Here is a 27,174-nt window from a genome sequence, read left to right as displayed (position 1 = left end):
TATAAGATTAGGCTATATGCATTGAAAAGAGAGGAGGTTATTCAGTAAACTTTAGATAAAAGTCAGGATAAGAGAAGAAATGTCGGAGGAAAGTGGAATAGGGGGAGGAGTACGAAAGGGTGTCCTTAATCAGCCACCCTGTTCTACATCGTTTTGTGAGATTTAGTGAAGTACTAGTTTTAGAACACGGAAGGGGTGATGATAGGAGGAAGACGAATAAAGTACAGTAGTGGTGAAAAAAAAACCGGACCGACAAGAATCCTGTGCTGTGTATTGTGTCAAACTGTGGTAATTTCAATATGGATAGTGAAGCCAGAGGTATGTACTGCTATTTAATGTAAAAATACGCAGTTATCTTTGCCGAATAGAGGTAGAAATGTAATATTGATGCCAGATGAAAATAAAACTCTCAAAGTTTTTTCGTCTGTAAATTTGAGGCACTGAAGGAAACAAAAGACGATAAGAATAGAACAAATGCAACAAATTTAATTGTTATAATTAATTATACAAGATGGATGTGTTTTGTGACTAGCAAAATTTGAATCGGTGACTCTGAAATCAGCTACAAGGGTCGGTTCGGTTTTTTTGCCACTACTGTACATAAAGTTTGCTGTTAATTGTGGCGTTGTTAGCAGAAGAGTAGACGATATTATGGGACATGCTACTGGAGCTAAAGGACAGCTGTGAGCAGTAGGAGGGATGAAGATAAATGCAAATAAGACGAAGAGCACGGCTATATGAAGAAAAGTAACTAAGGTAAAATTGCGAATTCAAAATAGGCAGTGGAACAAGTGGACAGCTTCAAATACTTGGTGTGTACCGTAAGTAGTAACATGAGCTCTTGCCAGGAAGCCAAAGCAATAGCAAATGAAGCTTTTAATAGAAAAAGGAGCGTTTTCTGCAGACCTCTGGAAAAAGAACTAAGGAACTAAGGAAAAAGAACTAGTGAAGCGTTTTGTATGGAGTGTGGCACTATATGGGGTAGAAACATGGACATTACGACGAAGTGAAGAGAAGCGACTATAAGCATTTGAAATGTGGATTTGGAGAAGAATAGAGCGAGTGAAATTGACAAACAACATAACAAATGAAGCCACGCTTCAAAGAGTTGGTGAAGAAAGAATAGCCTAATGCTGAAACTGATCAGGAAGAGTAACAGAAACTGGATGGGTCACTGGCTAAGAAGAAATTGGGTAGTGAAGGCTGCACTGGAATGAATGGAAAGAAGGGGGAAAAGTTCGGGGTATAAGAAGATATCAGATAAACAACATTAAGACATATGGATCATATTCGGAAACTAAGAGGAAGGCGGAAAATAGAAAAGATTGCAGAATGCTGGATTTGCAGTGAAAGACCTGTCCTTGGACAGAAAGCTATGAGTGAATGAATGAGTTTAAAAGTCAGGAAAGATTATTATTATTATTATTTTATTTTCACAGAAACTTCTGTTTGTTGTTTGACTATTGTTGCTGTAGCAAATTAAATAAAACATTCCAACTATTCTTCAGTGAATTTAAGTTTTTCTGTTTAACGAGGAACGTTTAAGGTCCAAGGCCCGTTACGGTCTCAGTGAGTCATTCTAAGCTCACCCTTTTTGACTTCCTAAAGATCTCTTCCCTTGGGGACGGTATTGAAGCATGGCTTTTGGAAGTCTATTCCGATTCATTCGTTGGACATGATTTTTCCACTGCAGCTGGTACTTGTTTATAAACTGTGTGACTGGTTGTAATTGAAGTTCTTGCATGATATCCTAATTTTTTTGCGGTCCAAGCGAGTATTAATTGGGTACCTAGTCAGGAAACATGCCCGTTATAATTTGTGTATTATTCTATGAGAGTGTTGCTTCTTAAAGGGAGCGCGCCGATGAAACCGGCAACATATCATTCCCCCTTAGCAGTAGCGACCGATAGAAAGCGCAACATAACATAATGGTTATAAATAAAATAACTCATAGTAATATAACATGCATAACAGGAGGGGTAACATTAGTAGCAAAAGAACTAGCTAGATATAGAATAGACTTCGTGGAAGTACAAGAGGTCAGGTTAGATGGGAATGGCATATCACAAATAGGAGATTAGTTGTATTATAGGGAAGGAAACAATAATCACCAATTAGGAACAGGATTCTTTGTTCATAAAAGAATAAAATCAGCAGTAAAAAAGGTCGAATTTATCAGTGACAGGTTATCATATTTAGTACTTAAGGGTAGATGATGCGACATCATAGTTACAAATGCTCACGCTCCTACAGAAGAGAAAGACGACCATATAAAGGATAGCTTCTATGAGGAATTGGAACATACTTTTGATCAGTTACCTAGATATCACATGAAAATTTTATTGGGGGATTTCAACGCTAAAGTAGGACAGGAGGATATTTTTAGACCAACTATTGGAAAAGAGAGCCTACACGTAGCTAGTAGTGACAATGGAGTTAGATTAGTCAACTTTGCCACGTCGAAAATTTAATTGTCAAAAGTACAACATTCCCCCATAAGGATATACATAAATATACTTGGACTTCTCCAGACGGATTGACACAAAACCAAATAGATCACATCTTGGTAGATAAACGGAGACACACTAGTATAGTAGACATTCGAACTTTCAGGGGTGCAGACTGTAATTCTGACCATTATTTGGTAATTGGAGAATTAAGAGAAAGACTATCAGTAGCCAAGCGAGTAGAGCAATAAGTTAATATTACTAAATTCAATATTTTTACATTAAAGAACGAGGAAACTGAGCAAAATTATCAGGTCGCAATTTCGAATAGGTTTGCCACTTTAGAAAGTTCCGACGAAGTTGAGAAAGAATTAGATGTTAACAGCGTGTGGGAAAATATCAGAGGTAGTATCTAAATTGCAGCTGAGCAGAGCATAGGCTATCATGAAACTAAGAAAAAGAAACCGTGGTTTGATGAAGATTGTTGCATGGTAGTAGAAAGAAGGAAACAGGCAAAATTGAAATTCTTACAGGATCCAGTTGAGGAGAAGAGAGATAATTATTTCAATGAAAGATGGGAAGCAAGTCGTACACTTAGGAATAAAAAGAGAGATTACTTGAAGGAAAAACTGAATGAGGTAGAAACAAATGGTAAGAATAAAAACATTCGAGATTTATATAAGGGTATAAAGGAATTTAAGAACGGATATCAGCCAAGGATAAACGTGATCAAGGATGAGAATGGTGACTTGCTTGCAGACTCTCCATCAATCCTAAACAGATGGAAAAACTATTTTGCGCAACTACTAAATGTACAAAGGCCAAATAGAAATGATCGGGACGAAATTGAAATACAAACTGCTGAGCCATTTATACCCGAACCCACGCTTTCAGAAGTCGAAATTGCGATAGAAAATCTGAAAGAGTACAAGTCTCCAGGTATCGATCAAATTCCAGCAGAATTAATACAAGAGGGTGGAAGTGCATTATATGGCGAAATTTATAAACTTGTGCTTGCTATTTGGGAAAAGGAAATTGTATCAGAACAATGGAAGGAGTCCATAATTGTACCTATTTTTAAGAAGGGGGACAAAACCAACTGTGGTAACTTTCGAGGAATATTACTTTTGTTGACGTCGTACAAAATTTTGTCCAATATTCTTTTGAGAAGATTAACTCCGTACGTAGATGAAATTATTGGGGATCATCAGTGTGGTTTTAGGCGTAATAGATCGACTATTGATCAGATTTTTTGTATTCGACAGATAATGGAGAAAAAATGGGAGTATGAGGGTACAGTACATCAGTTATTCATAGATTTCAAAAAGGCATATGACTCGGTTAAGAGAGAAGTATTATATGATATTCTTATTGAATTTTGTATTCCCAAGAAACTAGTTCGATTAATTAAAATGTGTCTCAGTGAAACATACAGCAGAGTCCGTATAGATCCGTTTCTATCTGATGCTTTTCCAATTCACTGCGGGCTAAAGCAGGGAGATGCACTATCACCTTTACTTTTTAACTTCGCTTTAGAATATGCCATTAGGAAAGTTCAGGATAACAGGCAGGGTTTGGAATTGAACGGATTACATCAGCTTCTTGTATATGCGTATGACTTGAATATGTTAGGAGAAAATCCACAAACGATTAGGGAAAACACGGAAATTTTACTTGAAGCAAGTAAAGCGATCGGTTTGGAAGTAAATCCCGAAAAGACAAAGTAAATGATTATGTCTCGTGACCAGAATATTGTACGAAATGGAAATATAAAAATTGGAGATTTATCCTTCGAAGGGGTGGAAAAATTCAAATATCTTGGAGCAACAGTAACAAATATAAATGACACTCGGGAGGAAATTAAACGCAGAATAAATATGGGAAATGCGTGTTATTATTCGGTTGAGAAGCTTTTATCATCTAGTCTGCTGTCAAAAATCTGAAAGTTATAATTTATAAAACAGTTATATTACCGGTTGTTCTGTATGGTTGTGAAGCTTGGACTCTCACTCTGAGAGAGGAACATAGGTTAAGGGTGTTTGAGAATAAGGTGCTTAGGAAAATATTTGGGGCTAAGCGGGATGAAGTTACAGGAGAATGGAGAAAGTTACACAACGCAGAACTGCACGCATTGTATTCTTCACCTGACATAATTAGGGACATTCAATCCAGACGTTTGCGATGGGCAGGGCATGTAGCACGTATGGGCGAATCCAGAAATGCATATAGAGTGTTAGGTGGGAGACCGGAGGGAAAAAGACCTTTGGGGAGGCCGAGACGTAGATGGGAAGATAATATTAAAATGGATTTGAGGGAGGTGGAATATGATGATAGAAACTGGAGTAATCTTGCACAGGATAGGGACCGATGGCGGGCTTATGTGAGGGCGGCAATGAACCTTCGGGTTCCTTAAAAGCCATTTGTAAGTAAGTAAGTAAGTAAGTAATATAACATGCGTAATGATCTTTAATTTATCTGCTGTGCATCAGAACCAGGCTTCTGTCCTGGGCACAGAAACGCATGAAGTTCAGAACGCACGGACCATAGTGTTGTGTTGGTCGAGTGGAGTGGAAGATGGAGCGCGCCGTTACTTCGTGTCTCAACATGTAAACAGTCCGTCACAGTACGCTACAAAATATATTTCACCCTGTACAGATGCAGTATATACAGTACATTACTAGTGTAGACAATAAATGTCTACCATTAAAGTATTAACGTGAGTTGTAACCTTCAATCAGGTGTTCCTACGCCGAAGCCTGTTACACGTACCGCAGCCAAGCAGCTATACACACAACGGTAATGCACATTACGGACCAGCCTGTGCTGTTGCAGTCGGGTGACTGCACACGGGTCATGACGTCATTTATACTCCGTGTACTCTAAACCTCATATTGGTTACTCTGTGTCCCTAGGCCCAAGCCTGATCATAACCTGCAAAACATGCAAACCCATACAATCACACAACCACCAATCACTGAAAATTTCCATGCAATTAGGCCTATGGGGATTCTACAAATCCCCTGTCATTTTTTTTAAATTCACACCATAAATAATGGTTTTGCCTGTACATTTGCAATTTGGTCTTATTCAGTGTTATCGTAAACATAATAGGAATTATTCCAGCTCACTGAGAAGATTACAGACTCTAATTGGGTTGAGGTATGAACACTGAAATTCGTCTTTGTGGAATCTTGGAAAAAATTGTAGATATTCCGCAAGATAGTTTCTAAATGAATAAATCTAATTTTTTATCAATAACTCTATTTGTATTTTAAAATGTTATGTTTTATTTAACGACGCTCGCAACTGCAAAGGTAATATCAGCGTCGCCGGATGTGCCAGAATTTTGTCCCGCAGGAGTTCTTTTACATGCCAGTAAATCTACTGACATGAACCTGTCGCATTTAAGCACACTTAAATGCCATCGACCTGGCTCGGGATCGAACCCGCAACCTTGGGCATAGAAGGTTAGCGCTATACAAACTCTATAAAATTATTTGTTAACAAAATTAGAGAACTTTAAAATCTTTCTTCACTTTTGAATAACTATGTACGTATATCGACCTGCTATATCGAATTGTACATGATTCCACACCCAACTACCTTGCCTCTCGGTTTACTCTCCTAGCTTCACATCATAATCGAAATACACGTTCACAGCACAATCTGTTGCTATCAATACCACGTCATCACACATCTCTGTACTCAAGTTCTTTCTCAATAGCCACGGCCCGCTCATGGAATTCGCTTCCGCTCGAAATCAGGGGTAGTCTTAGTCCTCAGTTGTTTAAAATTAGAGGGTCGTATTCATAGACATTCTTAGCGCGGGCTTTCGGTGGATGATCAGCGAACTAACGTTTTTCGTATTCATAAACCAGTGTCAGCGATATGATATAATATGAATCCTGTTTAGCACGCTCGTAGCCCGGGTTAGCGAAATGTCTATGAATAGCACTCAGGTTGTTTAGATATATTTTAAATGTAAAGAATTAGTTTTTTAGGTATAATTTTATTTATTATTATTATTATTATTATTATTATTATTATTATTATTATTATTATTTTACACAGTCATTACTTTATTTTTCCATTAACACTTATATCTAGGTAATTGTCATTGTCTCAATGTAACACGTGCTGTGCTGATCATACTAATTGTACTATTCCTTTATTTGTGAGATTATATTCATATGTATTAATTCTTTTTTTTAAAGTTAATACTGTATACTAGATGTATTTTCCTGTTTGTGATTATATATTCAGTCTCTTTTTTATTATATATATTTTTTATTATTGTTATTTTAAAGTTAATACTGATTGTGTATATGTATTCAATCTCTTTTTTTAACTTAATTATGTTTATTATTATTTTTATGTTAATATTTGTATACCGGTATGTATTTTTTTTTTGTATGTGATTTGATCCTGGTTGAGTAGAAGAGAAGGCCTGATGGCCTTAACTCTGCCAGGGAAAATAAAACTATTATTATTATTATTATTATTATTATTATTATTATTATTATTATTATTATATTACATATAACCTAACAGTAATATTACTTTTGAGTTTGTATAGAAACAAGTCAGCGTTAAGTAAAATCTACGAGCATTTAGGCCTACATAGCGTAACTGCAATGTTGGTAAAGTTGGGAAAAAAGCGGTATTACAAGAAAATAGCTCTTCTGAACTGTAGTACGACATAGGAACTTAATTGTAAGATACAACATCGGCATCTCATAGCAACAACAGAATGAGAGAACTGTTCGCCTCTGAAGGAATAATCGATGCGGGATGCGAGTCTTGAGTGATTGCCCTCCGACGTTGTTATACGCAGACAGAGGAGCAGCGCCACGGAGCTCATCAATCCTTGTTCCTCTTAATTTGATTAAGTTGCCACTTTATGTCCGACGCGGGCGTCGTTCCAGAGGACGTCGCCTCTTGGAGCCGATGCTATCAATCCTTCGCTGCAGCAGCAGCAGCAGTCATTTCCGTGAAGACTGCTGCGGCAGTAAACAAGACATTGTCCCTGTCACACGCATAAAACACATCAGTTTATCTCGACATCTACCAATCAATCCTTCCAGTTCTCTATTCTCTCGTGTATTATGGAAGGGAATTGAGTGCATCTCCAGTAATTGCTACAGTATGGCTAGCAGGATGTGCGACTGAACGTAAGGGTACTGTTATTATTGTCACCCGCAAGTTCATACCGTAGAAACCTTCTAAATATGCGTGCTAAAATGATCTTCAAAAGTTAAAAAACTTGCCATTAAACATACAACAATAAATGAACGATTACGTTTCATGTAACAGTACCTACTAATATAAACTTACATGCTCTCTTTAGAAATTAAAGAAAAAGTGCATCCGTTGTGTAAAATGAACGATGATTTGTAGTTCGTAAGAAGCAATTGGCTGATGTTTTGAGTGGACAAACTGCGTTTGCTGCACTTCAAGATAGTTTAGTAGCAAAAACGATTTCTTTCTACGCCACAGTATATTACTGAATTGTATTTAAATACCGTTAACTGTTCCCAAGAGAGAGATAAATCTGTTGACATAGTGAAAATATTTGTTTTAAAAATGTCTCAAATCTCTCGCATTCATTTGCGCCAGTGATTTTTTTAAAATTATTTTAGTTATCACCTTTAATCGAGTTATTTTGGAGAATAATTATCTTCCAGTAGAAAACAATATTTCGTTCAAAGATAATGACGAGTTATCCGTTCGATACAGGATAGTAACAAGTTCCCCATTCGCTGGAAGACAATATCGATGTAAAACGATGCCGAATTCTCGACTGTGTGGGATATAATGACGAATCTCCGACTTAAATCAATAACGAGTCCAGGACTCAATGTAAAACAGTGGCGAGTTCCGGCATAATTAAAGCAATGACGAGTCCAGGTCTTTATGTAAAATAATGTCGAGTCCGCGACTTAAACCAATAACGATTTCAAAATTCAATCTAAAACAATGCCGAGTTTCTGAATTAAAGCAATGACGAATCCAGGACTCGATGTGAAACAATGACGAGTCCCCGACTTAAACCAATGACGATTTCAAAATTCAATCTAAAACAATGCCGAGTTTCTGACTTAAAGCAATGACGAGTTCAGGACTCGGTGTAAAACAATATCGAATCCCCGACTTAATTAAAACAATGACGAATCCAGGACTCGATGTAAAACTATCACGAGTTCCCGATTTAAATAAAGCAATGACGAGTGTAAGACTCGATGCAAAACAATGTCGAGTTTTCGATTTAACTAAAACAATGACGAGTCCAGGACTCAGTGTAAGACAATGTCGAGTTCCCGACTTAAAGAAATGACGAGTCCACGACTGGATGTAAAACAATGACGAGTTCCCGATATAATTAAAGCAATGACGAGTGCACGACTCGACGTTTAACAATGACGAGTTCCCGATTTGATTAAAGCAATGACGAGTCCAGGACTCGATGTGAAATATGTGAAATAATGTCGTTTCCCTGACTTAATTAAAACATTGACGAGTGTAGGACTCTATATAAAACAATGGCGAGTCTCCGACTTAATTAACGCAATGACGAGTTCATGACTCGATGCAAAACAATGACGAGTTTCCGACTTGACTAAAGCAATGATCAGTCCACGACGCTGAATGAATTCTATAGTTGAAAGTATCTTTACATAAAATCCTAACTAATAAGAGATTGTCTACCACAGGTTTGGGTGTCATCGACTTCGAAGCCTGGCGTCCCATCTGGCGGCAAAACTGGGCGTCTCTACTTCCTTACCGCGAACTTTCCCGTGAGATTGAAAAGGGTCTTCATCCGTTCTGGTGGACGCCACAACAGATAGAGGAAGCGGTAAGTCACAAATCCAGGAAATAATTAGAGGAAGGCAGCCTTTTGGATCACCGATATAATTAACTGTTTCTGATGGCATCTGATCATGTAAAACGAAATACAGCAAAACTAAATTGTATAACTCTCGAAGGTAGCCGAGTTATTGGCAGAAAATATTAACCCTCTGCCGTCTTTCTAGTAGGCCTAATTTCTTACTGCTTCACGTAGCTGCAATAACTCAGTGAATAGATGTGGAAATGATAATGGAGAGGTCCCGAATTCGAGACTCGTATAATATTTTCCTATTTATAATCGCTGTTGCATATTTACTTATGTATTGCTTCTCATACGTTTAAAAGAATACACGTAGAAGAAGAGACGTGTTTAATCTTTTCTTTATTTACTTGCTTATTTGAGCAAATTTATCTCAACATTGTTAGGTTATCGAAAATCACCCAACTTTCATACACATACAGTAAGTGGTGTCATCATTTTGAATTACACTCCCGTTGGTCTTGCATGGATCTCTTCGTAAGGAAGTCCAGAGAGAATATATTTTTTTCGATTATCGAGGCCCATTGCCAGTGTAATGTCTGGAACATGGACAAAATAATAATGCCCAGCACTTTACAGATACTCTCGGGCATATTAGACAAAACATTAAGAGTACACGTCCAGCCTTTGCCTTTTGACAAGAAGAGAGATTTTACTACATGAAAATGCTAAAACTCACATCAACGGGGGACGAGTTTCGTTGGGAAACACTACAATTCCTCCCTTGCAGCCCAGACTTATTTTCATGCTATTTCCACATTGTGGAGAGTTGAAGAAAGGAACCACATTTCCATCACGCGTAGCGGTAAAAATGCTGTTAAATATTGATTCACCTTCAGACTACAGGGATTCAATGAATTCGGTATGCGTCATCTGGTGTCACAAAATATAACTTTGGCTTTGATCATAACTGGATCGTCAATGAGTTCTCATTTGAAGTAACAGTACGTATACTCTTGTAGTTCATGTATATCTTTAGCGTACGAAATAACTCGTAGATACTGAATATGAAGATATTGTCCATTAATTTTAAGAGAAATAACTGTACACAGGCGAATAAATAAAATACATAATTCAAAATCATTATTCGGATAGAGCGAATATTAAAAACTCACAATTTTCTTCGTTGTATTTCGTTTTACGCAAATAACTTCAAATAAATATAAGTGATTTCAAAGCGTATCTCTTGTTTGTTAATAAAACATCCTCACAGAGTGAGTATTAATTTATGTTGTTACGTTTGTGTAACTTGTTCCAGGCGTCACGTCGCTTCGAGAAGGCAGCGCGCGAGTTTCTTTTATCCACACTGGAGTTGCTGAAACAGATGCGCCCTAACGGCCAGTGGGGATACTACACATTTCCCTACTGTTTTAACTACACGCCTAAGAACATGCAGCCCGCTTGTCCGAAAGAGGTTCAGCACGAGAACGATGAGTAAGTGCTGTGAGTAAGTTATAGAGGGATTAAAAAAACACTGGCAAATCTAACCTGAACACAAATGCCAAATAACAATAAGTATAACACATATTAAAATTGCGTTCAATTATATTCCGTTCATAACGAAATAAAAATACAATCGTGTGTATTCTATTTTATTAACCGATGTTATGCGCAGGAGGTTACAGCTCGATAATGACGTAGTCTACGCCGACCATGCAAGCGTATGTTATGCGCGTGTTTCAGAAATTGAATTGAAAGGTAATCTTTTTAGAAGATTGTAAAAAATGGTAGAAAATTGTAAAATTGTAAAAGTTGTAAAATATTGTACAAATTGTAAAAAAATTGTAAAAATTGTAATTGTAATTGTAATTTTGTAAAATTTTGACTTGTTCCACATCTTAAAACTTCATTGCTAATTTAAGATCTATGGAATACAATAAATGAAATGCAGAATAGTTTATGATTTTCATTGAAAAACTATTATGTATTAGTCCCTCCGCCCACAAATAGGTATTATAGGGCATTTTCTGGAAGAGAAATACAGATCCGCAGTTGTAAATTCATTTTCACATTTTTGCGCGCGTGTTAACCAGTGAAGAAAGGACTGATATACTTCACCATTTACATCACTTTCAAGTGTCAAGCCACAAATGAAAAGTAATCGCTTCGATAATAGTTATTTACGATACAAGCATAAAAAATGACATTTTAATTTGCGAGTAGAAATGTTTGCGAAAAGAGGCCACGGATGAGTAGGTAAAACCTTACGAGCAAAATAAAATAATGTTCAACATGCGTGTCGTACACTGTTTTTTAGATAGCGGTTCGTCGGTGTTGGTATAGAAACAATTTCCTCGACTTCTTCACTCGTTTTAATAGTCAGACTTTATCACATTAAAAGCAGACGAAGGCATGGCTTACTGGACCTAAATGTCCTCACGTCTTTTACAATTACATTAAATTATTAATTGTTTAATATGGTTATCCATAAATTAAGTTTTGAAGCAATTTATTTCAACTGTGTACGTTTCTTAACCAAAAACTGTCATTTTAAAAGTAGATGTGGCATTGTTTCAGTCGCTTTTTTTTGATCGGTTGCGATTGCTGACGTGTACATCTGGTGGGAAACAACTGGCAATCGATGCAAATAGTTGTAAGTCAGTATTGAAAAATATAGGGTTTTTAAAAACTAAGAGGTAATTTTAATTGCTCACATTTTCTACACGATCTTAAAAATTGTGGAACTGGCTTATTACTCAAGAAATAGGATTTCTTTCATCACCATGACAACGTTTTTGTTTGTTTCTGATTGTTCTAGTGTTCGTGTTATCAGTAGGCACTTTCCTGTAACTCGGCCTGCACGATCGCCAGATATTGACTCAGCAGATTATTATTGTGGGGCTATCTGAGGGAAAGAATATTTTTTAGCAAACCAACGACAATGGATGAATTGAAGGACTCCATCACACACACTAGAAGATAATCCAGAACACGAACTCAGAGTTGCTGTATACAGCAATAAAGAGATGATGTTACTTGTATAAGAATAAAATGGTGGACACATACAACATCTACGATGAAGTTATGGCGATGGGTGGTGTTGCAAGAAATCTCTTCTTGCGTAATATGCCAGTGCTAGAATTTTTAAAATTGTTTAGAAAATGAAGGAAATGTGAGCAATGAAAATTACCTCTTACTTTTGAAAAACCCAATACTTTTTGCGTTAGTGTTAAAAGTAGACTATGTTTCGCACGCTAATGTATATAACAGTCTTTAACAGGCTTATGTAGCGGTTAAGGAGTTACTTACGTGATTTTTAAAACTTCTGCAATTTTAATCGACAATTTATGAATTTTGAATTACATAAACATGCCTACAATAGTATTATCTGTACAAAATTTGGCCCCCTTAGGGCTAATAGATTTGAAATAATATTTTTAAATACATTTTATATTAATGTCACTAAAAAGACTCTTTGTGACAAGGTTTTCAAAATGTATCAAAATTTGTCTATATAAAACTTTTGATTACCCAACAAAATTAATTTTTCAGGAATTTGGTGTATCAAATCTAGAACAAATTTATAAACAAACATTGGTGATTTACTTCCATAAAGATCACAATACATTTAAATTTGATCCTCATGAATACCATACGAGACAAAACTACAGTTTGTTTTTAAATACTCCCAAATGCCACACAACTGCTGGATTAAAATACAGGATGAATTTTGGACCCAAAATATATAATGCATTAATTAGAGCTTACCCTGAGCTAAGTACACTTAACACACATAGATTTAAGAAACAAATCAGATTAATTATTTAATTGTTTAAGCTAATTGAGTTAAAAATTGATACTCTAATATTCATGTACTTTTGTATTTTCTATTTGTATATAGACCCTATTACCTATTACATACTGTATATATTTTATAATTTATTAATGTTATTGTGCTCAATGAACTCTCTTAATTTTGTGATATATTTTGTATAACTGATCTGAACTGCGCCCGAACACGAGCTTCTGCTCTTTCGGGCTGCAATGCCTAATGTAGCTCAAGTCTAAAGTATAAAAAATATATTGGCTCAAAAGCTTGAAAATAGTCATGGGAATATAAATTAATTAGCTTCTTGAGCCCAGTCTAAATAGAGTCACAATAAATTTTAAGTGTATTTTCTTAATTTTCACCATTATTTCACCATAGTGTCCCCATAAAGATCTAATTTTAGGAATGACTGTCTCAAAATATATTAAATTTATGTTAGTTGGTGGAATGCACTACTGTAAGGTGATGTGTGAATCAGGTACTCTAACAAATATGTCTGCTGCAGGATACAGTGGCTCTTTGACGCCAGCGATGCCGTGTACCCATCACTATACCTGTCCAAGCTGCGCATGACTACGGACCAGCACGTGCAGTTCGCAGTAGGACGCCTCAACGAGGCGGTGAGGGTCGCAAACAATGTTCCGCGACTCTCCAAGCCAACGGTGAACGCATACGTCTGGTATAAGTACCACGACGTGGACCAGTTCCTGTCGGAGGTAAATACAAATCTTAAATTAAATGAAATCAAATAAAATCCATGGCGCGGCCAACAGACTGCTGGCCTCATATTCACGTGCTTCAACAGAGGTAAACGATCATCCAATAATTACGGGAATAACATGTGGTCAGCATGATGAATACGACAAAGCATGGAACGCAGGCTGAGTATGTTTAGAAGTAGAAGAAGATCATTTTCAACTCTGTGTAACATTACAAAGTGTTCTGTCTTGTTTTACTTTGTTTTTGTGTTTCTGTTAAACTTTCTCTTGTTTCATTGAATGACCTATTCTGCTGAATTGCTTATTGAATGTCTGAATTTTGCAAACAATAAAATCCCTCCTATCGTAGAAACTAAGATTTTCTAGACCAATATTTATATTAACTTCTTTTTATCGTGGGATATTTAAGTGGTCCGCCGCTGTGGAGTAACTGTTAGCATGCCTGAACGTGGAACAAGCAGGCCCGGGTTCAAATCCTGGTTGGGACAAGTTACTTTATTGAGGTTTTTCCGGGAGTTTCCCTCAGTCCATTAAGAGCAAATGGTCAGTAACTTTTTACACTGGACCCTGGATTCATTTCGCTGGCATTATCGCCTTCATATCTTTCAGACGCTAGATAACCATATACGTTGATAAAGCGTCGTAAAATAAACCACTAAAATAACATTTAAGTGGCACCTATTCGGGAAAAATGTCAGTCACCATTTCTTTAATACACTATGCGCATCTTGCCCCCTAGCGGCAGCGGATTGATGCAACCCGCAATATTTCATTAGCTGAAAAATAAATAAAGTTTGAATATCACGGTATATGTACAAGGTGCAATAGAATTGCACTTGTATTATTGTAGGGTTAAACATACTGTAAATGCACTCATTCTTTCCATGCCCGTTGAGTCAGTCTATCAAACAGCGTCAGATTGTCTTTAAGAACTAAGCTTCTACACTTGATTTGAAATGCATGATGAGGGCCGATAAGCTGATGCAATAACAATAGGAGTTTTGTTAGGATCCGTCTGTGCTTATCTATTAACAAATATTATTAGTTTACAATATTTGTCACATTTATTTAGTTTTTTAACGTTTTCGGCTTAATTAAGCCATCTTCAGAAAGTTTATGCCTATATACATGAAAGTAGTACATGTGTATTGATACAAATAAATAAACTGATTAAAATAAATCTCTGTAGAAGTAGGTGAACATACAATGGATTAAAACATTACTGTATTAAAACAGGTCTATGTGAGCCATAATCAACGTTATTAAAATTATTAAATACTAAAATTAAATTAAAAAATGTGCGATGCAGTTGCAATTGAAACAGGTTGGTTCATCTGTAGTGATGTCCAGATCTGACTAAAATATGGTGAATCAATATCATAAGTGCTGTGGAGACATCCCTATAGACACTGAGGTAGGAAGACAACCCCATATTTTAGTCAGATCTGGACATCACTACAGATGAACCAACCTGTTTCAATTGCAACTGCATCGCACATTTTTTAATTTAATTTTAGTATTTAATAATTTTTAATAACTTTGATTATGGCTCACATAGCCCTGTTTTAATACAGTAATGTTTTAATCCATTGTATGTTCACCTTTCTTCTACAGAGATTTATTTTAATTCGTTTATTTATTTGTATCACATACACATGTACTACTTTCATGTATATAGGCATAAACTTTCTGAAAATGGCTGAATTAAGCCGAAAACGTTAAAAACTAAATAAATGTGACAAATATTGTAAACTAATAATATTTGTTAATAGATAAGCACAGATGGATCCTGACAAAACTCCTATTGTTATTCTACACTTAAGTTTGTGCAAACATCTGAAGGACCTATTGCGATTTTTCCTGGAATGTCTCCATATACGCCTTATGGCTGGTCTTCTTCTCTGCCATTGAAGTGATGCATATAGTATAGATTCCAGGCGTTTCCTTGGTTCTTGATAAACTCTGTTTCCTATGTCGTGTGTGATCCCTGCATTCAGGGCAGTCTTGAAACTTATTGATTGCCGCTTGTATTACATTCAAGACATTTCTAGAGACTTGAGCAGCGAATGCTGTATTTATTTTCTTGAACTGGTTACGATATAAATTAAAAGATACAGTTCTTTGCATTATCATTATTCTAAGATGATTCTCACCAACAAGTACGTACGGTTAATTATTTGAAACTAACTATTAAAGAAAGATTAAGGAGGTATATATATTTTTAATGTCAAAAAAGTCATTTTTCAGTTTATTTTTTATATGAAGATTTGGCATTTATCCTCGTCAGTGAAGAAATGTTTACGATAAATACAATATTTTGGGAAATATGACCATAAATATGCGGCGTGCGCTTATTTTGCTTTCCACACATAAGGTGTATTTAATGCTCATTTCCCGTAACTTGTGTTTTTCAAAACCTTTTTGTAATAACTCGGTATGTTTTTAAGATACCGCAGTAAAATGTTTAATGCAACTGTCTTCCATACTTGTGAACAAGCTGAAGTACAATTTTATTATTGCTGTAACATTTACAGTTTATTTAAAAAAAATGAGCTAAAAACATTAAAAATTTAACTTCTCATAAGAAATTTAAAAAATACTTCTATTGTAAACGTTTCAAAGATTGTAGTTCATATTGTTCATTTGACATCAAGGAATAAGTAGAAAAAAGAATGGCTCAGAAATATTCATATTTGTGGACATTATCATAAAAACGGCACATCAATACACAAAAATGGCCACTTTTTTGTTATGATAATTATTCATACAGTAATGATGAAACTTTTAATAAATCTGAAAATAGTCTATAATTGAAGAAGCAGTGAATACTGAGCATGTCAAATTGCAAGGTGAAAGAGTCATTAGTTGCTGAGAAAGAAATTGAATTTCCCTAATATTTTAGTGCTGAAACCTGTATATCATCCCTTAAGATTACAACTTTTAACGATTATTTCACACAGATCATAGCATACAAACATCCAAACCCATATAATCACATAACCACAAACCATTTAAATGTTCCACGCAATAAAGGGATTCTGTGAATCTCCTGCATTTTTTATGTTTGATAAATGGGAATACGTCCCTATAATATTTGACATTAATTTAAATACACCCTGTATAATGTAACACAGGAAATGGTGGGAGTATTGACAGCACGATGACTACAACGGATGTGAGTATGCAAAGATGTCTTCTATAGTCCCTCACACTGTCTCTGTGTGCATCTATCCACGCAAAGAAAATGAGAAGTATAAAATAACTGTACTTACACACATAATTATAATAAATTTGGGCACACTTCATTGGCAACCTTCCTAATGTTGGGCACTAACTAGTAATGTGCATTGTATTGTAATCTACAGGAAGACATCCACAATTCGCTGGCCGTGGCTCGTCGCTTCAAAGCAGGTGGCGTGGTCATCTGGGGCAGTGCTAACGACACAAACTCAAGGGAGAGGTGCAAAGACCTCGAGAAATACGTGAACACCGTGCTGGGACCAACGGTCAAGAAATTGTCCAGCACACCCGGAAGGTCCCTTGTTATGAGTGATCCCGAAAGCGGCGGCGTGGGGTCATTCTTGAGACATCTGTTTCAGAGACTCGTCGGGAGACCCGGCGAGTGAAGACTTGGGGATTCTTCTATTCCAGCTGAAGAGGTTCCACAACCTAACTCTCGTAGCGTTGAAGTGCTAAGGTCCGATTTACATGGGTGTAGCAGAGGAAGTAGGTTACAGAAGGTTTCTGGCTTTCAGTGTTTGTGGTTTGCTTAAAAGCAGAGGATGCTGTCTGACGTCAATAAAATATAAATTTGTAACGATTAACACTTCATGCCAAGTGGATATCACGTAAAAGAACTATCACGTCAGTGTTAAGTTTGATGCAATTCACGTAGGTAGCATTTTTTTTTCCTAACGAAGGCCGAATCCGGGATGAATGCATATACTTAGACTTGGATATCGGCTTTTGTGTAGTCCGAGCGAATGGCTGTTGTGTGTACGTGAAATAAGCGAAGAAATTTTGCTATTACTCTTAAATTTTGGAATCGCTCAATTTACAATTTTACAGTATACACACAACATTTGCGGGTATATTTTGGTTTTAGATTATCTTTCTACCTCATACTTGATTTTATCAAAATTTTTAAACCTGAAAAACATAAATTGAATTTAAGTTAAAAGCATGTGTATTTTAGGTACATTTTTCTTGGAAACTACTGGCGATAGGAAGCTGAAATTTTGCATACTTCCGTTTCATATGATATTAAAAAAACATGAGCACCTTCACAAAGTTTTCAAAATTATTATGGATTTTACAGGCAGAAAAGTATGAACAAATATGAAAAATTAAAAAAAAAATGTTTTTCAGGACGGAAAATATTTTTTTTATTGAACAAATATTCATAACGTGATGAAAATAGCGGAAATATAGTCGACTACATTGGAAACATTTTTGAATTTTTAGGAACTTGTAGTACAAAGGGATTCTGAGAAACATGTTCCTAAAGTACCTATTTTTTTAACTTAAATTTAATTAATATTTTTTAGGTTTAAATTTTTAGATAAAATCAAGTATATAAGGTAGAAAGATAATATAAAAACCAAAATATACCTGGATATATTGCGTATGTGCTCTAAAAATTGTAAATCGATAGATTCAAAAGTTGAAGAGTAATAATAAAATTTCTTCACTCATATACAACAGCCATACGTTCGAACTACCCAGTCCTCTTAAGTCCGAGAAGTGGCAACAGGCTGGCATTCGTGAATTCAGAGCTAACAGACGGACCATCCTGCCTCAGTCCTACAGGGCAAAATTCCATCCCCAAACTAGATCTTGTAACTCCAGGATCCGGAACCCCAAACCCTTACAATCTATATAACCATTGGAAACACGTAACTACACCCAAGACGTCACTCATCCTACCCTTAACCAGTGCTGTTGATAAATCAGGTAAGGAGGTGCAGAGTGTGGTGGAATGAAAAGGGAAACGGGAGTACACTGGAAAAACTCTATACAATGTCCGCTTTTTCTACCACAAATTCTATAACGATCATACCAGGGATGGAACCTTAGCTGCCTGGATGAAAGACCTGCACGCGTACTAGCACTAAGCCATAGACGCCATAATTTCACTAGTGCAAAGCTACAGGGCTTTCATTTCAAAACCTCCCACTCTAAGTAACTACTTAATTCAATCAAATTTAATTTAAACAAAAAACACGTCAATTTGTATAGTAGCAGGCCATGGGTATAGATGCGACTTTGTTTTCAAATGTTCCTGGCATTACTCATATTGTGTTCATTTATTTGTAATTGTCGTACATTAACCGTTACATCATCACTGAGGTTATTTGTATTTGTTTGGTGTTACGGTTGCGGGATCTTCGTTTCAGACATTTGTTCCAAGAAATACGTGTAGTTAATACAAGTTCGTTTATGTGTTAATATCTTCTCAAATTTCCATGCTTTTATCCTTTGGAGACTTCTTTCTGTTTACTGAGAATAGAGATGCAAAATGTTTCTCGCATTACGCTTGGTTCATTTATTTGTTAGTAATTGTCGTACATTAATTGGTACAACATCACTAAGTATATATATATATATATATATATATATATATATATATATATATTTGGTGTTACAGTTATTAATAATTAAATAGTCACTGGAAAAAAGACACTACAATGGAAGCGTACGTTAGACAACACGTGTACCAAAACGATAGCAATAAGGTAACGAGGCTTTTCGTCGTGAAGAACAGATGAGATCCTTCGAAAATCTCGGGAGAATAAAATCAATTTAGAAAAGAAAATGATATTGGCCTTTGAACTGTCATAGGAGAATTCGCTTATGTTTTTCATTTCATAAAATATCTCGAACGCTGAACGTAATGTTATGTATTTGTGAATTTCCCGTTGATTTTTGATAGCTTTGGTTAGGCTACAATTTGCAACCAAAACTTTTGTGAAGGTACGTTTTATTTCTTAAAGTGCTCTTTATGACACTATCTAGCAGCCCTTATAAGTTCCTAATGTGGTCAATAACTTTGTTCTATGCAGAATATTTATATTTCGTAGAATAAAATACATTCTAGAATACAATTTTTTTAATGTCCATATTAAGTGAACCATTTTCCTGCAGTATTAAACATTTAATAGTTAATAATATATTCCTATCAATTCCAAATTCTTCGGAGTATAAGGTATACAAATAGTCAAGCTTTCCATAATTTATTTAGTCCCATTTTGTTACATTATTCTGTAATTTTTCTTTTCTACTGTGTGTTTTATTTCGTTTGATACAACCTTCGGGAAGGAATAATAAAATAACAAAATATTGTTGTAGCGGCGCTACAATATGACGCTAAGCATATTCAGAAACGTCGATTCACTCTCTTCTTCGTTTTCACAGTACGATAAGAATTATAATTTTAGTTAAGACGACATTACCAGTTTGTCAAGTGGGTTTCAATGCTGTAATTTTCCTACGTAGCTGTTAATTATAAACTATAAATTGTATGGTTTAAGGAAAGTTCTGAAAATAGAGTCCATTCAGTTTGTTGCACACATTTCAACGTCGCACCGTTGGCTGTAGATCTCACCCAAAGGAGCTTGGTTTCGTTTCACTGCCATCGCAAATCACACAAGCGACTAGAGAATCTCTGTAAAAGTTTATACTAGTCGTTATTAAACTTCTCACAAGATCCTAGAGGAAAAAACCGAGGCCTGGTGATCGTGACGGCCTATCTGTAAGGTATCCTTTTCAGATCCACCTTCCAGGATAATGTTATTTCATGTGCGACGCTTTTGAGTGCATGTAGTTGTGGCGTCGTACTAGTGCTGCAGGGTTTATTTTTATTATAAAGCTAGTTTCTTTTGACACCTGTTACTTCCCAGAATTTGTAACGAATGCGTCCGACATTCTTTGTACTTACATTCTCTGCACCTCTTGTAAATGCAAGTAATTCTATTTGGTGAGTATATAAACTTGAACTTCCCAACATGTACTGTTATTTCTTCCAAATTTTCTGCAGAGATGAAGGTAAGACTAAATAAGGAATTGATTTTAAATTAAAAAGTGATTATTAAATGCCGATTGGATTGCATATACTTACTGGCTTCTCTATTAAACCCATATAAATCAGGCCTTAATGAGGAAACGAGGAGTGAATCTGATATTAAGCAGACAAATGCTTAAAGTACCGTACCTTGATAGCCGCGAATTACCCACATATGGGTTAACTTAATTATTTTCATGTTTAAATAAAATGTAGATATCAAGTGTTAAATCTGATAGAAGAAACTATATTTTCGTCTGTGTCATTGTATCCCTGACAGAATCTAATCATAATAAGATATTGCGAAAAGTCATAGATGCTCTTCATAAGTATGCTTCTCTAATTGTGTGTGTGCGTGTGTATTCGTGTATGTTTTACTTATTTGTACTGGAGAGAGTCAGTAGAGATAGTACGAGTATTTTGAGTTACCTGATAATTCTTGTTTATAACAGAGTTATGAAAAACTTCATTGGCAAAAGTGTATTCGGGAAAGGACATTAGAGCACATGCACCTTCGGAAGCTTTTTACTTCTATTCTAAGGGTTTCTAGTCTGCAAAGAGCAACTGAAATAACACATCTTTGGAGAAACTAGTAATTTATTTCCAAAAAATGACAAATATCATCCACAAAAAGAGAGAGTTGTTTTAGTTGTAATTTATAATTTAATGTCTTTATTAAACACGAATGTGTACAACTTTACTTTCAGCCATTTTTATTTGTTCAGGAGGTTTGTCTCGGACCCATTCAGAGTGAGAATGATGATGAAGTAATCACGATAATGGTGAGGGGAAAGGGAGAACCCTGAGAAAACTCCTCGCGCCCACTTTGTCCACCATAAATTTCTTTGCAATCGAATCTGGATCGCGACAATTGAAGGCAGATCATTCGGCCAGGAGCAGCTAATAATTTGAAAATGTTCGCCTTTATAGGGACTTGTACATGGACACACAGAATCCATTATAAATTTGCAATATTTATTCTGCAGGCAGACAAAAAGCTGCAGCCATAATCTGATGTAATTTTTACAGCTTTTTAACGGATCATTTAGGAATAATAGTATTGATCATAATCGTTAACTGATATGTCATATACTGAACTTTTCACAAAATCCTAGAAAAATATCGAGGCCTGGTGATCGTGACGGCCTACCTGTAGGACATTCTCTTTCGATCAACTTTCCAGGATAATGTTAATTCAAATGACATTTTCAAGGGGTGATAAAAAAAAAAAGATAATCGAGGCCTTATACTAGTAAAAATGGCTTATCTTAATACGTAGTTCATTATGCATTTTTTCTATTCGAGAAACTCAAATTATTTTTGAAATTGTACTGCAAATTGGAAGACTGTGATGTAGGTTTGAGATACTTCTTAATTATTGACACGTCGAAAAGAATTATTGAAAACTCCTCGGAACATGGATCTAAGGTAAGAGTTTTCTCACGTTGAGCTAGATCCTTATTCTGGTGAGATATTGTCGCTGCGCCTCCAAAATATGTTGTGTGCATTTAAACAGATTTCCCAAGGGAAAGAAGGAAACATTGTCACATGATTTTCAAAGCTTCTTTGTCATTTTTCATGTAATTATTGAAATTATACCGAAAGTAGCCTTGAAAATCATGGGAATTAAAAGTGATTATGCGTTCATCTTTCTCCTGAAAAATTTGTTTAAATACAAATAGCTGATTTTGGAAGCGCAGCGATGGTATTTAATTGTTACTTCATGTTCTACTACGTTTGGAAACATTAGACATATAGTAGTATTTTATAAAACAGCATAGTCATATGTTACTGCTTTTATTTTTAAATTGTAATACTTTTATTTTAAACTATTTAATTTAACAACGAACTTATTCTCTTTAATGACATGGAACGTCTTTGTTCGAGGTACAAGTGAAAAAAATTGGTACCGTTTTAACACGAAAGATTTACTCTGACGTCACTCGTGGTATCATGGAAACATGGTTTTTCACGTGATCCGTCGCAATCTTTTCTCTATTTAATGTATTTTAATTCGAGCGTAGATGTTTCACGCGATCATTGGGATTTATCTGAATTCCTATCAATTTTTGTATCCCAAACCTTACGAATATTTATATTCTTCTAAAATGATCACACACTTAAGATGTAGGCCTAATGGTTATTTTGTTTCGGTATTTTAATTTCCTTTCGTGTACTTCAATTTTGGATAACCATTACGAAAAAATAGTACATCTATTTGTATAATTTTGACTTTTGACGATTCAGGGATTCCATAACTCTACAGCAGAGGTCTCCAAAAAGCGTATCGTCATTCGTGCTCTCGATGCTGCCGGCCGAACACAGTGTGCTGTGAGGCTAGAGCAGGGGAAGGGACTCATACCTCAACAGATGGAAGCGATCAGTGGGGGATCGTGGCAACGGTCTCCTTATGTTTATAAATTATAACATCAAAAGAATAAAAAACATCATACGTTTGTATATTATTTTGACATACTATGAAACTGGAGCCCCGTCTGTTGCTATAGACACAAGCCATTGCAAATTCAACCTCTTCTGTTCTATGGTGCCTTTCAGTGCCTGGAAAAGTTCTTCTCCAGTTGTATTTTGTAATTACATCTAGAAGACATTCAGACACATTAAAGTGTTCTTTAACTCCTCGGATGAAAATGACAAGGTGAGCTTTGTCGTTTCTATCTGTGCTTTCGTCCAATGCAAGTGAGTAAGCTACAAACTGGTTAATTGTGGTTTCGATTTCAGATTCAATTACATTTAAAATCTTGAAATTCTTTCTCTGAACTCTAATTGGAAACAATTTAATTTTCTTAAACTTTGACTTTGTTCTGGACACAGTATTTTAGTAACGTCCTGTATGCACGATTTTACAAATGATGCTTCTGTAAAGGGCTTCATTGATTTTCTAATATTCCAAGCTAGAACATAGATAGCAAGAAGCTTTTTTTGTTTAAGACTGAGGACACGTGTGTGATTTTTGTTGTATTTTATTGTTTTTTATTTATCAAAATATTAGTAGGCCTGCGCATTTCACCTAAAATTAAACGAAAAACTATGTTTATCATGCGGAATTGTGTGTAAACGTATTGCAATATACTGATTATTATGTATAACCAACAATTATACAGATGACCCAAAATAAATTATTTTCACATGTCCAGCATACCTGTAATTGTATGATATTCTTTGTGAAGAGCCGAGTATTGTCGTCGCATGTTGATTTTCAACACACCCTTAAGAATTTTCGAACAAATTAAGCATTTCACATTCTCCCCACTAACACAAAAAAGTTTCTCTTCCTATTCATCCTTGAATGTACTACGTTCATGAATAGAAGACATTGTGAAAAGGTGGAACACTCCGACCAACACAGTGATAATGGCAGTCCGCCACTACTCTTCGTTTGCGCATAAACATTGAGTACAGTAGGCCTACAGGTGGGGATGGGTGAGGCGGAACGTGCTCATTACGTACTGGCTTCGGTCCCGTTCAGGGGCTTACTCGCGAGTACGCTTTTGGAGACGTCTACTCTACAGAAAGACTAGTTTGCTATGAATGTATATGTATTATTGTCTCTGGAGTGTGTTACTAATATTTTATTCAAATTGTGTTTTTGTGCTATGAAGTTATGCAGCTAATGTTTCCCTGCTGCTATCCATTCTTAGAATAATTAATTTTAAGTTGTAAATATTAATATTTTGTGTTTTCATTTTAGAAAACAAAAGCAGTTTACTTTATTTTATGTTCAACCTAAGTAAAATTATTTTATGAGTACGAGAACAACGAAAGGTAATATTTGTTGTCTGATAAAAACAATGTTAGTAATGATGTATTATTTATTATGCTGGCTTTCACATTTTATAATATATAAGTGTAAGTATGTACAGCCTTTCACTGCCCGTAATATCAATGTAAAATAAAAAATTGTGCTATTCTGTAACTACATTTGATCTCCTTACTTCCCAGAATCCTTATTGCATAATAAACTCGTCTTGAAGCTCTTGGATCAATCCATTCACTCCCTTGCATCCAGCTTCTTTTGATCAATTTTAATATCACCTCTGCAGCTGCGCCATCACCCGCTGAGTGTTTTCATCTCCGCTGTTTCATATCCAGTGCGAATATGTGTCTCACTCCATTCTGACTGCTGTGCTAGAAGCGGGGAAGACATCCAGTAATTCTGAAAGAAATGTGTTCGTGTTTATTAACGTATTATATTCTTCCCTCCATATTTGCCTGCACAATCAAATTACGCAAATATCCTGAGATCAATCGAATCATGCCAATGATAAAGGTCGCCCTAGGCCAAGCAGAGAAGCTTGTTACATATTTCGTTGGAATGTCAATAAAACTCAAAGATCAAACGATGTTTATTAGTTCCATAATTAGACCACATGCTAGAGCCTCTGAACATTTTTACACCTCGGGAAAATTCAAGAGTATGTTTATAAATATTTAGTATTAGAAATCTCCTCATATCTCATTTATTTATTCTGAAATTTTTTTTCCGAACATTTTCGCGTTTGCCCCCACACTATTCTCTTGTTTTCCAGTAGAGGGCATGTTTACGGCCACTTAGCGCGCAACTTACCGGATAGATTGCTAGTCTGGCGCAGAAGATGACTGACGGTATGCCGAAGCGTCGTGATTTAGGATTATAAAATTGAGTACGGCTGTGGGCCATGCGTAATTGGTACTATCTCGGAATTTATCTGAAGAGACTTAGAAAACCACGGAAAACTCAAGTCAGGATAGCCAGCATATTGGATCGAAACCCAGTGTGCTGATCACGACACCACTCTTCTCGCTCTCAGGTAACTTCATTGTGATAATAATAATAATAATAATAATAATAATAATAATAATAATAATAATATAATTAGACTCGCTAACCCCTCAGTCACAGTCATTTTGGATTGCTCGTATTAAATTTCATATATCAGCTTATTTTTTTACTTGTAATGTTTCATTACATAACAAACATTTACTTATGTGCCAGAATTCTAACATAAGAAACGCTTTTTTCAAGGAGGATCGAACTATTTAATATCACTTGACGAATAAGTTGATATAGATGCAGATGCATACGGAGTCAACAGAATAAATTACACATACGGCCTATAACACTCTTGCGCGCGCATACTAGTAGTTCACGTTCAGACCTTGATAGGCGCTGATAGCTTCATGGCTTGCCACGGCGCCATAGGTGAAGCCACTGCTACAGGTAGAAGAAATTGACATCACTGTTGTAAAGGAATCTTCATTAATTATTTCAAGCATTTTTTTCATTTAAAAAATTGCATTTACCAAAATTAAAATAATAATAATAATAATAATAATAATAATAATAATAATAATAATAATAATAATAATAAAATATGAAAAGTGATTCAAGTACAGTCTCCCCTACCTGAATTTCTTCACAAAGCGTGTATCAGCGGATATTATGGTATTCATTTACTTGTTATTTTTCCTTTTCTACCGTGGCATCTGTCAATATCCCTTTCAGTTCTGCTACGCATTTTCTTACAGTAATTTTACATGCGGAGTGCCCTTAGATGCGTGTTTCGATTGGGATAAATCGGTTTAAAGTCGGTCCTGTTCATAACATAAACTTATTTAACTAGATGTCGCTTAAAATGAAGTGAAGAGAACTGTACTATACTCAAAATTTGAATTTTTGAACTTGTCCGGTTCTTGCTATGAACCCTTCAATTATTATTATTAAAAGTATGTTAATTAAAGAGTTAAAATAATAATTAAGACTTCATGTCTGTCAAAAAAGTCTTCTTCTTCAATATCAAACTACTAACGAACAATGCGTACAAAAATTGCCGTCGTCTTCTGATTAATAGTTTCTAGGAAAATGGTATCAGACGAAAGAAAAATGCAAATTTAAGAAATTCTTACTCCTGTGTTATAATTATTGTCAACCAAAAAAATCCTAGTTACATACTGTACGCATCAATCGATTCAGCAGAGTCCCTTTAGTGAGTGGTGAAAATTGTCTTTTTCTGTCTGCTATAGTTTAGCATAAAATACAATCTCTTTTGAAGTAAAGAAAGAGCATACTGAACAGCTGACAATCTCTACCACGTGACCTTAAAAATTCAACCATTTAAAGACACATTTCCAGTAAGAAGTAACAAGGTAATTTATTTACTTCAAGTATCTAGACTAGAGATACTAAAAATACAGAATATCACAGTCTAGTATATACAGTCACGAAGCTCAATACATAGTAAATATGCATTCACAGATAGATGCTAACCAGTAGGATCGCTACTATCGCCTCATTA

At 35.5% G+C, this 27,174-nt stretch overlaps 1 protein-coding gene across 2 annotated transcripts in view; it reads left to right on the top strand.

Moving 5' to 3' along the window:
- The window catches only part of LOC138695492 (hyaluronidase-like), a 112,543-nt gene extending 87,725 nt beyond the window's left edge, over positions 1 to 24,818 (top strand). For both annotated transcript variants that reach the window (XM_069819806.1, XM_069819805.1), the window contains exons 3-6: positions 9,158 to 9,300; positions 10,592 to 10,767; positions 13,608 to 13,818; positions 17,187 to 24,818. In XM_069819806.1, the coding sequence (XP_069675907.1) occupies positions 9,158 to 9,300; positions 10,592 to 10,767; positions 13,608 to 13,818; positions 17,187 to 17,447 (791 nt within the window). In that variant the 3' untranslated portion in view covers positions 17,448 to 24,818. The remainder of the gene's footprint in view (positions 1 to 9,157; positions 9,301 to 10,591; positions 10,768 to 13,607; positions 13,819 to 17,186) is intronic.
- Positions 24,819 to 27,174: the final 2,356 nt, after the last annotated feature.

Source organism: Periplaneta americana, chromosome 1, assembly GCF_040183065.1.
Source record: "Periplaneta americana isolate PAMFEO1 chromosome 1, P.americana_PAMFEO1_priV1, whole genome shotgun sequence".
Classification (NCBI taxonomy): domain Eukaryota; kingdom Metazoa; phylum Arthropoda; class Insecta; order Blattodea; family Blattidae; genus Periplaneta; species Periplaneta americana.
Note: the sequence above shows the minus strand (reverse complement) of the source record. Positions and strands in the feature narration are given on the sequence as shown.